This window comes from Oryzias latipes, chromosome 20, assembly GCF_053564925.1.
Source record: "Oryzias latipes strain Hd-rR chromosome 20, Olatipes_Hd-rR_3.1".
Classification (NCBI taxonomy): domain Eukaryota; kingdom Metazoa; phylum Chordata; class Actinopteri; order Beloniformes; family Adrianichthyidae; genus Oryzias; species Oryzias latipes.
Window position 1 is genome coordinate 17,356,896 of NC_136256.1, and position 13,986 is coordinate 17,370,881.

Below are 13,986 nucleotides of genomic sequence, written 5' to 3' on the forward strand. Positions count from 1 at the left end.
ATATACATTCACTGGTTCTTTTAAGTAAATCTCACTAGGTATGGACTAAATATCTCATGTTTTAATTTTGGCTGATGTGCCGGGCAATATATATAAATATATATATATATATAAGTGCAAATTCCTGTTGGCCAAATGTAGTACCTGTGGTCAAGATGCACATTGCTGCCTTTCCTGCACATACTTTGAGTCCATCCAAGTCTAAATGTTGGTCGCACATATTAACCAAACCCTAACCCTTCCTCCGGGTCTGTGTTCCGAACTGTCTGCCTGTATGTAAAAAAATGTGAACATTCACTTTCTTTTTATATTAACATTAAGCATCTACATATCTGCCTTTTTCTCATGTTTCTTGTTCATTTAAACTTTTTTTTTCTCTCTGTAGAAGACAAATGCATGATGCCTAACCTGATAAAACCTCTTCAATATAAGCTTTTTATTTTTTTTAATTTATAAGATTTTATCTGGCAATTCCCTAAAGTTCATACTTTTCTATTTGGGACTGACACTTTGCAGAAAAAAAAACCTTACAAAAGCATCACTATATTATATGTATGGAAAATGCCTAACGAGTACCCGTTACTTTTAGCCACAAAGTAATTCACACTTCCAGCTACAGTGGAGCAAAGCGCTGTAACTTGCATGAGCTTTGTATGTGCCGTAATATAACATAAATATGATTTTTCACAGCCAAAAACAACTTGAATAACACATTTTCTATTAAACTGGTCATAAAGAAATTATGACACCCTTATGGTGATGAAAATACAGGCAATGGCCCTGAAAGATAGAATGGGCAGTTGTCATAAGGTCAATGAGTCCGTGGGTAGAGAAGGAACACATGCTACCGCAATTAAACATTTTTATGTCGTGGTCATTGATTTTACAATATGTGCTAAAGTAAACAGGAACTGACAGGGGGAAACTGTAAAGCTTACTCTTAGGTTTGTGTTTATCAGGAAAAAAGTTTAGTCACAATGAAATGGAAGGTACTTGGCATTCCCAGCTGATTTCCAGTTTATTCTTCCTTTCCCATTCTGAAAAAACATGCTCAACGTTTTCATAAGTTCTTCCAGGAGATTGGTGATTCCTGCACTTGCAGATAAGATAATGCATTCTTTGTTGAACTCCGTCACATAGAGCTTTAAAAGGAGTGGTTTACTGCCACGTCCCATTCAGTCCGTTGTCTGTCAATAAGCCAGCATGTCTGTAGACTTCTCCAAAAATGCTACGGAAAGACCAGAGCCTTGCAATGCAGAGGTTGTGGGTAAGCATCTAAATATAAGTAATTTTTGAGTGTTTTTCCTTATAAAATCAGCATTTTTTTATTATTATTTTATTTCTCTGGGACAGGAAGCATTCCTGACTGGCTGCAAGGCACGCTGGTGCGGAACGGCCCTGGGCTCTTCTCTGTGGGGGAGACCAGCTATGATCACTGGTGTGACGGGATGTCATTTCTAAACAGCTTTTCCTTCAAAAACGGTGAGCTGCACATTTTTACAAACGCTAAATCACTTCATTAAATTCTTGTCTAAGAGATTGCATTTAATTTATTTTTCAGGTAAAGTGACTCACAGAAGTAGGTTCCTCAGAAGTGACACCTACAACTCAAACATGGCTGCAAACAGAATTGTTGTTTCCGAGATGGGTACTATGGCTTATCCAGATCCGAGCAAGAACTTCATTTTTAAGTAAGCCTTAGAAAATTTATTGAACTATTTTAATTTTCTTTTTGGACATTTTTGATAATAATTACAATTATTTAGATTTTAGAGCTAGTGTGAACCAGAAAAGCATGAATTAAAAATCATGATGTTATTTAGAATTCAAGTAACATGTGGTGAAACAGGACCCTGAATAGAAGAAAACTCAATGCATTTCTTCTTATTTTCTTCAGGGCAATTACTTTTCTCAACCACACTGTGCCCGATTTCACTGATAATGCTGCGAGCAACATCATCAAGTATGGGAATGATTACTATGCCACTTCTGAAACCAACTACATTCGCAAGATTGATCCTTTCACCTTGGAAACTCAAGATAAGGTATTGATTTTGGTCTACATATATAAAAAGGACAGTACAATCTTTAAACTGATCTGAAACGGCTTCTTTTAGGTGGACTACATGAAATTCCTGCCTGTTAATCTGGTTTCATCCCATCCACACTATGACAGGGAGGGCAATGTCTATAATGTTGGTACTTCAATTGCTGAGAAGGGAAAGACGAAGTACATTTTTTTTCAAATCCCCGCTGTTACAGAAAAAGGTAAGCAGTCTTTTTTTCCCATCAATTCCTGGTTTTTTTTTTTTTTTTAGCATGGTACAGAAAAAGTCATATCTGCATTTTAATCCTTTGTTACCAATTGTATCTCTTTTGACTAAAAATGTTTTTCTCTAATTCTAGAACAACAGATATGAACAGTTCAGTGTTTAGATAGAAAAGTCCTTGTGTATTTTAAGGCATATTTTTGGAGTCATTATAACACATGTATGTGTAGTTTGTCAATCCTGTTTCTCACAATCAATTATAGAGATTTAAATGAGATATATCAGAACCTGTAGGAAAGTGAAAAAAAAAGATCTTTTTTTATCACCACCTAAACAACATCCATCGGTGCAACTAGGTTGTGATTTGAGATCTTCATTTTTTTGGATAATGGGTTTGTTTTGGTTCAATATATGGTTTGTGTATCACAAAACAACTGCAATAAACCAAAAATTCTGAAAAATCCTTTTCTCTATTTGCAAATAAGCAAGTAAAAATGAAGAAAAACCTTTCTGTTAGCTTATACTAACCCTGGTGTAATGTAATGAAACAACATTAAATGTTGTATGGCAACCATTCAACATTAATTTTTGGACAACACACTTGCTTGACACTTTCAACATAAACCAACATATGCAGAAGGGATGCAACAATTTGAATACCCAGTAGGTGGCATTTTATTTAATTTAATTTTTCTTGTATTCTTATCTGTCTTTTATTGCTTTTTGTAATTTTATACTGTTTTTTTCCGATTTTTTTTGTTCTTAATCTCCCTTATTTTTAACTTTCTGTTGTCCTTCTTTTATTGTAAAGCACTTTGGTACCCTAAAGGAGTTGCAAATGACGCTTCATTCATTCATTCATTCATTCATTCATTCATTCATTCATTCATTCATTTTAAATGAGAATTGTGCGATCCCCAGTTGTAATAGTTTTCTTTTTTTCCTTTTCAGAGAAGGACAAGAATACCCCTGCACTGAAAAAAGTGAAAGTGATCTGCACAGTTCCCTGCCACTCTCTTCTCAGTCCCAGCTACTATCACAGCTTCGGCATGACTGAAAACTACATCATCTTCATTGAACAGCCTTTCAAGCTCGACATCCTCAAGATGGCCACTGCCTATATGAGAGGGGTGAACTGGGCAAGCTGCATGAAGTTTTTCCCTGAGGAAAATGTAAGATTTCCTTGTTTTGGCTTATTCTGGAAGATGGCAGGGGCTAAAGAGTCATCTATCCCAAAATCTAGAGGATTAAAGTGTTTCCCTAATTAGATTGTTTTCTCTAGACTCTCATCCACCTGATAGAAAAAAAGACTGGCAAAAAGGTTGAGATGAAGTACCACACGGGATCATTGGTGGTCTACCATCACGTGAACGCTTTTGAGGATGATGGCCATGTGGTCCTTGATGTCATTGCCTACAACGATACCAGCCTCTATGAGATGTTCTACATGAGCCGCCTGAAGAAAGATATTAGTTTCCAAAGCAACGGCTACACCAAACCAAACTACAGAAGATTTGTACTTCCTATCAGGTCTGACAAGGTGGGGGATTATGACAAAGTTCATGAGAAATTAAAAAAAAGATGTCTACAAATGATTTAAGGTATTTTTGCTTACATACATGTGTCTTGTTGGGTATTGCAGGGCATTGCAGTGGGGGAGAACATGGTGAAACTCAGATACACAACTGCCACCGCTGTGAAGCAGAAAGAAGGCAAATTGACATGCCAGGCCGAAGTCCTGTGTGAAGGTAGACTAACAACAACTTGTTTACCCTGTTTACTCTCTGTTAACTAACAAGATTGTTGGAAAAAGATACTTAAAAAAAATTAAATATAGATGTAAAAAAACCCTTTCACCCATCCGCGGGTGGTTTCTCACCTAAGCTTGGGTCCTCTACCAGAGGCCTGGGAGCTTGAGGGTCCTGCGCAGTATCTTAGCTGTTCCTAGCACTGCGCTCTTCTGGACTGAGAGGTCTGAGGTCTTTCCAGGGATCTTTCCACTCCTCCAGCTTGGGGGTTACTGCCCCGAGTGCTCCCATTACCACAGGCACCACTGTCACCTTCACTTTCCAGGCTTTCTCCAGTCCTTCTCTGAGTCCCTGGTATTTCTCCAGTTTCTCATGTTCCTTCTTCCTGATGTTTCCGTCACTTGGTACTACCACATCCACCACAACGGCTTTCCTCTGTTCTTTATCCACCACTACAATGTCTGGTTGGTTCACATTACCATCCTATCAGTCTGGATCTGGAAGTCCCACAGGATCTTTGCCCTCTCCTTTTCTACCACTTTCGGAGGTGTTTTCCTTCTTGTCTTTGGGGTTTCTAATTCATGTTCTGCACACGTTTCTGTATATTATTCCAGCCACTTGATTGTGGCGCTCCATGTATGCTTTCTTACATTCTGCAGTTAACTGGTGGATTGTTTTGAGCTCTACTCCAGCACTATTTCCTCTGCTCTCCATTGTCTGTGATATTCACTGAGCCCACTGACAGTTGGGGACTTGAGCATGATGTATTTATACAAATTGGATGTTTCATTCTGGATCCTGGACAGCACCCTGTTATATGCAGTATATCTGTCCTATAGGTATTTACAGGTTTGTAAGTTAATGTAACCTTTTTTTTAATGAGGAAATAATCTAGCAGGTCCTTATCAAGAATGGAGAAACCAAAGCAATTTCACAAATACAAACCATTACCTTAGATTTTTGGAATCCAAGTATTCAAATATGTGCCTCACAAAATAAAATTATTGTCTTAAAAAAAACTGATGCTTGACAAAATTCCGGGAATGTTAAAGAACATTTATCAAAACTATGAAGATTTTTTTTACAAAAATAAGAAAAAAATTGGAAAAGCATAAAATACGCAATGGATGTAATCCTATTAGTAGGTTCATGCTTATAAAAATATAAAAATGGAAAAAAATTCCAAAATCTGGCAGAATATTTAGACCTGATTAGGCATATTGAATTCTTTGGCACATGACAAAGTAAAATGAAGGCTCGTGGAAAAGGCTTGCTCTCCTTCAACATGTCTAGAATGACAGATGAGGTTCATTAAACAACATTTGGACAAAGCACAAGACCGCTCATACTTTTTGTATCTAAAAAGTGTAATAAACTGTAATTCTTTGGGATGAAGCTGAGAAAATTTAGAATGTGAAGGGAACAGCGGTCACTGTATTAGCTTAAAATTCTGTGTACCATGGAATTCTTGAAAGAAAACTATTTGACAACTGCAGCTTGGTAATGTTTGTTTTTAACAAGGTGTTAGCACACAAGCAAATATGGAACAGAGGCTAAGAATGGCTGGTCAAGGATTAGCCTATTTATAATGCTTTCGCAAGATTTTCCGATAGTTGTGCACTGGAGAATGAACACAAGGTGTAAATAAAATTAATGGAAGAAGTGTCTTATAATTACCTACATTACAGGGGAAGTGAATCCTTTAATGCACAGACAAATCTATTTTTTCAAATCGAATATTTTCTTCAGGTTTTGAATTGCCTCGCATCAATTATGACTTCAATGGCAAGAAGCACCAGTTTGTCTATGGAAACATCGTGGAAGAATCAGTACTGTCAACTCAGGTAACTTTTGCTTTTCATCTACTCTGTGACTTCTTCAGTTTGAGGTGGTGAGAACATGTGTTTTAAAATACTTTGGACCAAATAAGTAACAGGAGGCTCCTAAAAGATGTTGACTCTAAAAGACCAAAGCCTTTAAGGTCTGAGAATTCAGGAAATCCTTTTTTTGACGTCAACGTTTCAAAGTCACAGGAAGCAAGCTGCTATACAGTTTGGCTAAAACAATACGCTTTACACCTTGAACTTATAACTATCTATTATTCTAACAATAGTTAAGAGTCCTTATGACTCCATTGGGTCTATTTGTACATTGTGGCACCAAGGTTTATAGCATGGGCAAAGAGGAAGCTGTGAATCTATTGAAGACAAAAACCTATAAAGATAAATGATCTGATCTAAATCCAAGATCCACTTACGACATGAGTTGTTGTTAAGTGTCAATAAGCTAAGAGTGGTTGATTTCTTTCTTTTCGTCAGTAAGGCACAATTAAGTCAATGTTGGTTAGTTGGACTCCACCACATTTGTGACTACAAGAAAATTGCAGTAAGGGTTATGAAATCCTTAGAAACAGATAACCTTTGTAACTGAACCTCTAAAAAGTGTTTGATTGCTGCAAAGTACGGCTTTGTAGAAGATTATTGCAACACTGGAATTATTTGTACATGTTGGAGTCACAAGTCCAACATGGGATTTATTTACCAAGAGGTGTAAACACAAAACCTTTCTGTTAAAAGAGGAAAAGGCAAAGAGAAAACTATTCCAAAAGTGCTGGAAGACAGATAAAACATGGAAAAAAAGAACTAAATTGGAAAAACAAAAAACAAAAAAAAAGCAGTTTCATTTGATTCTTTGGTAAAACCTGACAAATGAAAAAAAAGACAGAAAATAATCATTTGTTCCTACTGGGAAGTGAGGGATGAACAAATTAGTGCTTTTGATAAGCGTAATGTTTTTCCAAGTAAATATAATGTATATAATATAAAATATATTTCTTTGACATTTAAATTTGATTGCAGTTTTTAAATTCTTATCAAAATATTTGGATTCTTGACATTGACGTCATCTAAACGTGTACCAGTACAGAAGTTATTCGATGTTTTACCCTATAGGTAAGGATTTATAAAATAATAATTCATAAAACTGCTGCAGAGGGACAATTATTATTATGCCACTTTAAACCCTGGCTGAGCATGTTTATGACCCTGAAAACAGTTGCAAATGCTTTTATAGTTCAGGTGCAGCTATTGCTGGGGGGGCAAAGTGCTGCCCAGACTCAGATGAGCTCTTTTACTGTAGATAAGCTAAGCATGCTGTGTCTATTTATTTTTTACTGACTGTAACTTGTGATTATTACCTTATCAATGGGATTTTTTTATTTTGTGTATCTTTGGGTTGTTGACATTTTTTGTCATTTACATAAGGTTGCAAAGTTTGACACAGAAACCAAAAAAATGGTTCACTGGAGTGAAGAAAACTGCTGGCCCTCAGAGCCGGTGTTTGTCCCCAGACCAAACGGCGAGTCAGAGGATGATGGTGAGTTCCGCTTTTTTGAACGTTTCAAGGAATCATTTGAGAGACATGCTCTCTTTTAATTGTAATTCATATGTATTATTTGTAGGAGTCGTCCTGGTCTCCGTCATCAACTGTATACCGGGTCAGTCGAGTTTCATCCTGATCCTCGATGGCAGAAATTTTAAAGAAGTAGCTCGAGCAAATGTGAACACTGAGCTTCACCGAGACATGCATGGATTTTTCATTCCACACACCAATTGAGCAAGTGTTTGTAGATTTAAAAGCAAAAAGACGTGTCCATTTATGTGTCAGGACTATCTACTAACCGGTTTCCGGTAAAGAACAGCCTCTCCTGCCTGTATTTATATGGTGCCTGCATTTTCAGGATTCTGTTCATTTTTTAACTAACATACCTGACCTGCTTTTATACGTTCAACTTTAATTTTCATTAATTTTTTTTAAACAAATTACATTTTCTGCTATCATTGTATTCTTAACCAAAAATAAACACATACATGAACATGTATTTTCTTTAATTTTTATACAGTTATGCAGAGTTGTGTTTTGTAGAAATAGTAAAATGCTATTTTTCCTTTTTATTATATCTATGTAGTTGTATGGGAAGTTCCTTTAATTAGTCAAAGTTGCAAAGTATGTTGCAGCCGTGCTCCTTCATGCTGTATGTTGCTTTTACAAGATGCATTTAAGAATAAGGCATTATTTGATGTGAAAGCCTCTAAACCTCTCGACTAAAGTAATGACTCTTTAAAACCTGCAGAATGAATTACATCTCATGCTCACTGATTTGATTTCTTCCTATTTAAATGAAGGGACCCACATTATCATTGTTGTATCATTTTTTCCTGACTTTTAAGGTACCAGTACTAATGATATTCTCAGTGACTTTATTCACTTTCACATCAGAATAACTTTATAGAAATAGTTTTACAAGAAATGAAAACATGGGGTTAGTTAAGAAGGCAGACAGAAGTGCCTAGAAACAGCAGGAATATTTCTAGCTTAACTTTCAAGTTTGGCATTTTTACAGCCCTAGTTCCAACCCCAGCTGGGTCCTTTCTGTGTGGAGCCTCCATGTTCTTCTCTTGCATGAGTGGCTTTTCTCCTGGCACTATAGCTTCCACCCACAGTCCAATAACCTTTTTGTTGCTGTTGTGTTGTCAGTTGACCACCAGACAGACACTAGAAGCCAGAAGTTACAAATGTATTTTTTTTTTATTAAAAAAGGTTCAAAAGACATATGAACAACCACCCAAGTAATTATTGCAGCAGACATTGGTCATAAATTGATTAATAACCACATAAACGTCTTTTATATAGTGCTGTTTTTCTCATCATCCAAAACTACGTATTGTCTTCTGAAACTTACAAATCACAGTTTATTTGATCATACTGACACACCCATCTGGAAAGGATGTAGGGAAGAATAGACTAACTGAATATACTGTAAAAACAGTGTTCAGGAATTTAGAAAAGAATTCCTGCATCCTAAAAAGGTGGGTACTGTTTGGATAAATACATTTTATGAAAATGTACAGATAAAAAAAATAAAAAAAGAATCCAGAAAATAATTCTACAATAAAAATTTGACTTTCTTGTAACACTTTTAATCTTGGAATTATATTTGAACAGTGCAGTCTGAGGTGCAAGAGACAGTCTAGAGCAGGGGTCTGCAACCTTTAACACTTTCGGGGCCAAGTCTCACCAACCACAACCCAGAAGGAGCCACAAATCCTTACTTCATGTTTTAGAAAAATTATTTATTTATGTTATTGGTATTATGATAAATATAAATAAATGTTTGTTTTTTGTCATAAATAAAACATACATAAGAAGAAAATTACCTTTTTTCCCCCCTAAATAAATAGTTTATAATGTTAGACATAGGTTCACATGATTTCCTAGTAGTGTATATATATAAAGTACTATATAGTTTATATACATGTATTACTACTTGTTGTGCATCCAGCCAGAAATTTGTAAATCTAGCTAACAATAATTAAATCACAGCTAATTAAGTGACCTCTACCATATTTTTTTAACCATCAGGCACACCTAAAATCCTTGACTTTGTTAAAAAAATAGATAATCTGCTATAAATAGGAATTCTGGTTGTGTTTCCAGACCTAAGGTTGAATTTTTTGGTGAACACAGAGCTCAAAAATCCATCTAAATGTCTTGTTCTGACTTTTTTGAACGTCAAAGCTGAACCGGGTGATGGATTATTGGAGCATCATGGGTAATGTAGTCAGGAGCCTCGCAGAAAGATCCATAAATTATTATTTTTTTCTTTTATCTGTCACTGCTTACTACCTTACTTTTTACTTTACAGCTACTTTTTAAAATGAAAAACTTTTTATTTTTCTTTAACCAGAGAGCCAAAATGAAGGGGTAAAAGAGCCACATATGGCTCCAGGGCCTCCGGTTGCAGACCCCTGGTCCAGAGGAACTAAAACCAACCAATTTAGAAGACATATTAAAAAGACACTGTTGAAAACGGGACTATATGCATTCAACAATTGTCTTGCACACCACAACACTCTGAGATTCCCAACTGCACTTCAGTATAAAGTAAAGTAAAAGACTGCTAAAAAGAGCAGGGCTGTCATGACCAGTCAATTACTCCAACTGTTCATGTTGAACTGATAAGAAGGAGCTCTTTGGTCAGTCAAAAAAATATTTCAAATACACAGCAATGGGCAACACTGTGTTTGCACTGACCTTTAAAACTCATTCAACAGTTAGAAGAACTCGATTTTAAATGAAACAAATATATGGACAGAATCTGACAGTGTGCCCCAAAAACCACTGAATGCGGTTGTGAAATCATTTGTACCAAAAGGTAAACTTTCTGAGCTAAATAACAGGATAAGTATGCAACTAAAATACTGAGAGACTGTGAATAGACAGTAAACGTACGAAAATAAAAACACTCAAATGCTTTTCTTCATTTTTAGAATCTCTGCCAGTAATGCCTGGTTCTGCTTGTTAGAGTCAATTATGAAAGATGGTAAGAAAATTGAAGGAAACAGCAGCGTAGTTGCCATAGTTATGGTTTTGGTGCATAGAGGACTGAAATCACACTATACTGCTAAAAGATACACAGGATCGCTGCAGGTTAGCTGCCTTCAGCTTGAGCCTCCTCTTCCTTAGCTGAAGAGTCCTGGTTGCTCTCAGAGTCTCCCTGTTCTTCCCCTAACGAACAGAAAAGAGGGTCACGGAGGCCGAGTTACATTCACACAATCTGGCTCGTTGTTTTGACAACCTTTTCTTTCTGGATGCTCCTTGATAGTAATGGAATGGAATTAAATTAAGAAATTATTAAGTAAAATATTGTGAAAGAAAAAGTAAAGATGCAGCGTTGCAAATCAAATATTTGATTCCATGATTAACAGAACAGACTTTTCCCTTGACCCTTAGGTTAATTGTTATTTATTTCTATATTTTTTTTATGAGAAAATGTTTAATTAAAAAAAGTACTAAGAGTAGTTTAATGAGTTAATAACCTTTTTTGAAAACAGTACATTTAAAAATGTAAGTTTTCATTTTTCACAAGTATTAAATTTTCTAAATAAAAGCTTGCAAAATGTCACAATTCAATTCAAAGCTGTTAATGTAATCATGGCTCCACACATGCGTGAGAACTAACAAGTATGAATTAATGAGCCAGAAGAGTTTTGTTTATCTATCATTTTTATTGACTCTTAGTAAACGTTTGTGTAATGAATTATAAATACACAAATTAATAATGAAAAAAAATAGTTTTAGTTTCAATAATTGATTTAAATATTGAAAAAAGGATGCAATGATTTAGTCTTGGTAAGGTGTTTGGCACATGGTAGATGAAAAAAGCAAATAACCATTTTTTTGCTTTTCAATCATCCAAAAATGTGTAAAACTAAAAGCTATTTTTGAGGAAAGCCATGTTGTTGTGTAACATGATGCAGTGCCTTCTGTCATGCATGCTGAGGAAATCATTTACATACATCTTCACCAGTTTTAGGAACAAAAATCTTTACAGGCAACAGACAAGCAGCTGTTTATGTAAAATGTCTCACCGCTCTTGCTGATGGTGAGCTGTGCCAGTCTCTGTGACAGGTCCATGGATCCTTGCAGCTTCTCTGTGGGGATTTCATGGATGGCATTTCTGCGGCCAGACCGCCGGGAAGCGATGAAGTCCTCAAAGCTCACTTCGACATCCGTCATCGCTGACACGCCTCAGCATAGCCCTGCCTTTCAAAGACGCTTACTACAAGCTAAAGAGAACATTAACACACAGAAACAAATTGTAAAAAGTAGCTACTCTGAAGCATGCGAGCAACACAACCTGAACATTAGCGGCTACAGGAGGAAAGTGGGCTCCCCATGCTATTGTCCAATGCACCTCCACATCCTCTTATTTTACAACCTAATCCCTCATTAATCTATATTAATCTTATCCAGTGTTGGAATGACTTCAGAGGCACAGAGAGAGAGAGAGGAATTCTCCCAGCAAGTAATTGGGGAGGAAACATTTCGGAGAACCAAAGGGGAAAGAATAACAACAAAAAAAGTTAAAGGGATAATTGTGACACAAAGAGGAAGAGAGCTGCTGTCTTGCGCGGCATGAGTATGGCCATGATCAGCAGTGCAGCTCTGAGATTTAGGTTAAACCCTTCTGTTGACATTTTAGTGCTCCACATCAATCTGCCTGGATGAGGCTGCCCTTCAGCACTGGGCAAGTGCAGACTGGGTTGCCCCATTTACACTAATTAAAATACGTCAATCTGTTTTTTTTCCCACACACTTAAAACTGAAGGTTACGAAACCAAAAATACCTGTAAACAAGATTTTGTTTAATTTATGGAAACGATGAATTCCGGCAGGGAAAAACTTAAAAATGGCTTCAGCTTCCATCATTTTTAATTAGGGCCATGAAATCCATTATTGAGCATGTCTAATTTTGAATGCCTCATTTCTGTCATCTTCAGCACACGCTCCCACTCTGATGCCATTCGTACAAGTGTTTTTTTTTTTAAGATGGACACAAACTATATCATCCCTATTCTACTGACAGACTAAAAGCTGAGATGGATCATTAAAATCTGTTAACCAATGATGATAAATGTCTACAAAAAACTGCATCAATAGCCTGACCTTACCGAAACTCATTTGACAGATAAATTACTGCATGCCTAAATATACATTGTTACATATTGTTTTTTTACTTGTTTTAGTTTAATAAAATATCTACCCAAATTGTAATAAATAAATAAATACAAGAGTACAGCTCTCTGTAAAAAAAACAAAAACTATTACTGTTTTAATAACATTCTATATGCAAGATATCTGTGCACATTTCTAGGCATAAACCCCTTAAATGGAACACATTTTCATTTGAAATCCCACATATTACATGTTTTTTCCCCCCTTATATATTCAGTTTCATATAGACATAAAACCATGCATGTAGCTAACCCTGACTTCAGATAATCTTGTAAATGTGTGATGAGCTCACTATATAGCTGTTCTGAGTTGCTATTTCATTAGTTGTGCAACCAAATTGGAATTATTGATGAGAGTAGCAGATGACCAAAGACTGGATATATTCTAGAGCACCCAAAACTATTGTAGTCCAACTATTTTATGTTTATATTTTATTTTATATGTTTATGCTATGAAAAGAAAAATGCATCATGATTACGTTATGATTTGTTTATTCATGTTAATAGTAATTCAGTTTCTAATTCAATTTGGTTATGTCTAATTTTTTTCCGTTTGGTTTATTTTTTATTTTATTGTCTTTTTTCTTTTTTTCATCACATTTATTTTTGTCTGATTAAAAGAAAAAGCAAAGCAAATTTAAAATTGACATCGGTCTTTGTTCAGCTTACTAACCTTCACCTCAAGAGAAATTATTGCTTTATGAAGAAAAAACGTTAAATAAAATTAATAAAAAAATAATGAATAAAAAAAGGGGGGGGGGGTTATCATAAACATGTTCATTTTACAAACTGTTTGAATAACTGGCTCCTCGAGGCTGAGCTCACATAAATTAACAGCCATTTGTTTCTCTGATGACAAAGACCCCCACAGTGGTAGGTCAGTGCCTGTGAGCACCATCTGCACGATATTATTGTTTAAGTTACACAGATAAATATGTAAATTCTGCATTTTTTTTGTACATCATAACGTTGATCAGGAAAAGTACCTGTTTGGGCGAAATAATCTCCCTATGCTCGCACTGGTCAGTCAGTCCCATCAGATGGAATTCTGCCACTCTGGTATCCCCGTCTGGTTTAGTGGGATCGCCGTTAAGCGAGAGTTGGAAAATTCCACTTCCGGGTATCGTTTTCAAAATAAAACGCTTTTTTCTTTTCAAGTATGATTTATTTTGTTTTTATTTTTTTACTTAGAGACCCCCACAAAACACAAGTAAGGACTATTATTTTATACTATTAGCGTTGTGCTTGTGCAGAAGAGGGATCACAGAGAGGGCAGTCAGCGAGAGAATAGAACGCCTGTCATGAAACCAGCTGCGGGCTTTTAGGACCGGCCTGTCACAAAGCAGATGTCTGTGGATTCATGTGACACATGCTGTCCTTGTGGCAAACATA

The 13,986-nt window shown here is 36.0% G+C and overlaps 2 protein-coding genes across 2 annotated transcripts; one reads left to right on the top strand and one right to left on the bottom strand.

Annotated features, from left to right (window-relative positions):
* Nucleotides 1–1,070: 1,070 nt before the first annotated feature.
* On the top strand, nt 1,071–7,898 carry bco1 (beta-carotene oxygenase 1). The gene is made up of 11 exons (XM_004080978.5): nt 1,071–1,267; nt 1,354–1,482; nt 1,562–1,691; nt 1,898–2,045; nt 2,118–2,268; nt 3,222–3,442; nt 3,553–3,810; nt 3,913–4,018; nt 5,768–5,862; nt 7,282–7,393; nt 7,479–7,898. The coding sequence occupies exons 1-11, from the start codon at nt 1,204–1,206 to the stop codon at nt 7,631–7,633; spliced, it is 1,569 nt and encodes a 522-aa protein (XP_004081026.1). The 5' UTR covers nt 1,071–1,203; the 3' UTR covers nt 7,634–7,898.
* Nucleotides 7,899–8,586: 688 nt separating this feature from the next.
* On the bottom strand, nt 8,587–13,706 carry LOC101163119 (cAMP-dependent protein kinase inhibitor alpha). The gene is made up of 3 exons (XM_078938957.1): nt 13,581–13,706; nt 11,449–11,646; nt 8,587–10,585 (listed from the first exon to the last, which is right to left on the bottom strand). Exons 2-3 carry the CDS (start codon nt 11,594–11,596, stop codon nt 10,509–10,511), a joined length of 225 nt encoding a protein of 74 aa, XP_078795083.1. The 5' UTR covers nt 11,597–11,646; nt 13,581–13,706; the 3' UTR covers nt 8,587–10,508.
* Nucleotides 13,707–13,986: the final 280 nt, after the last annotated feature.

What these genes read in the sequence shown, in the direction of transcription:
- LOC101163119 (XM_078938957.1), bottom strand. Translation starts at nt 11,596, where the DNA reads ATGACGGATGTCGAAGTGAGCTTTGAGGACTTCATCGCTTCCCGGCGG. An exon ending in GCTCACCATCAGCAAGAGCG is followed by an intron (nt 10,586 to 11,448) that starts GTGAGACATTTT and finishes TCTGTTCGTTAG; the next exon opens with GGGAAGAACAGGGAGACTCT.
- bco1 (XM_004080978.5), top strand. Translation starts at nt 1,204, where the DNA reads ATGTCTGTAGACTTCTCCAAAAATGCTACGGAAAGACCAGAGCCTTGC. An exon ending in CAGCTTTTCCTTCAAAAACG is followed by an intron (nt 1,483 to 1,561) that starts GTGAGCTGCACA and finishes TTTATTTTTCAG; the next exon opens with GTAAAGTGACTCACAGAAGT. An exon ending in TTCCTATCAGGTCTGACAAG is followed by an intron (nt 3,811 to 3,912) that starts GTGGGGGATTAT and finishes TGGGTATTGCAG; the next exon opens with GGCATTGCAGTGGGGGAGAA.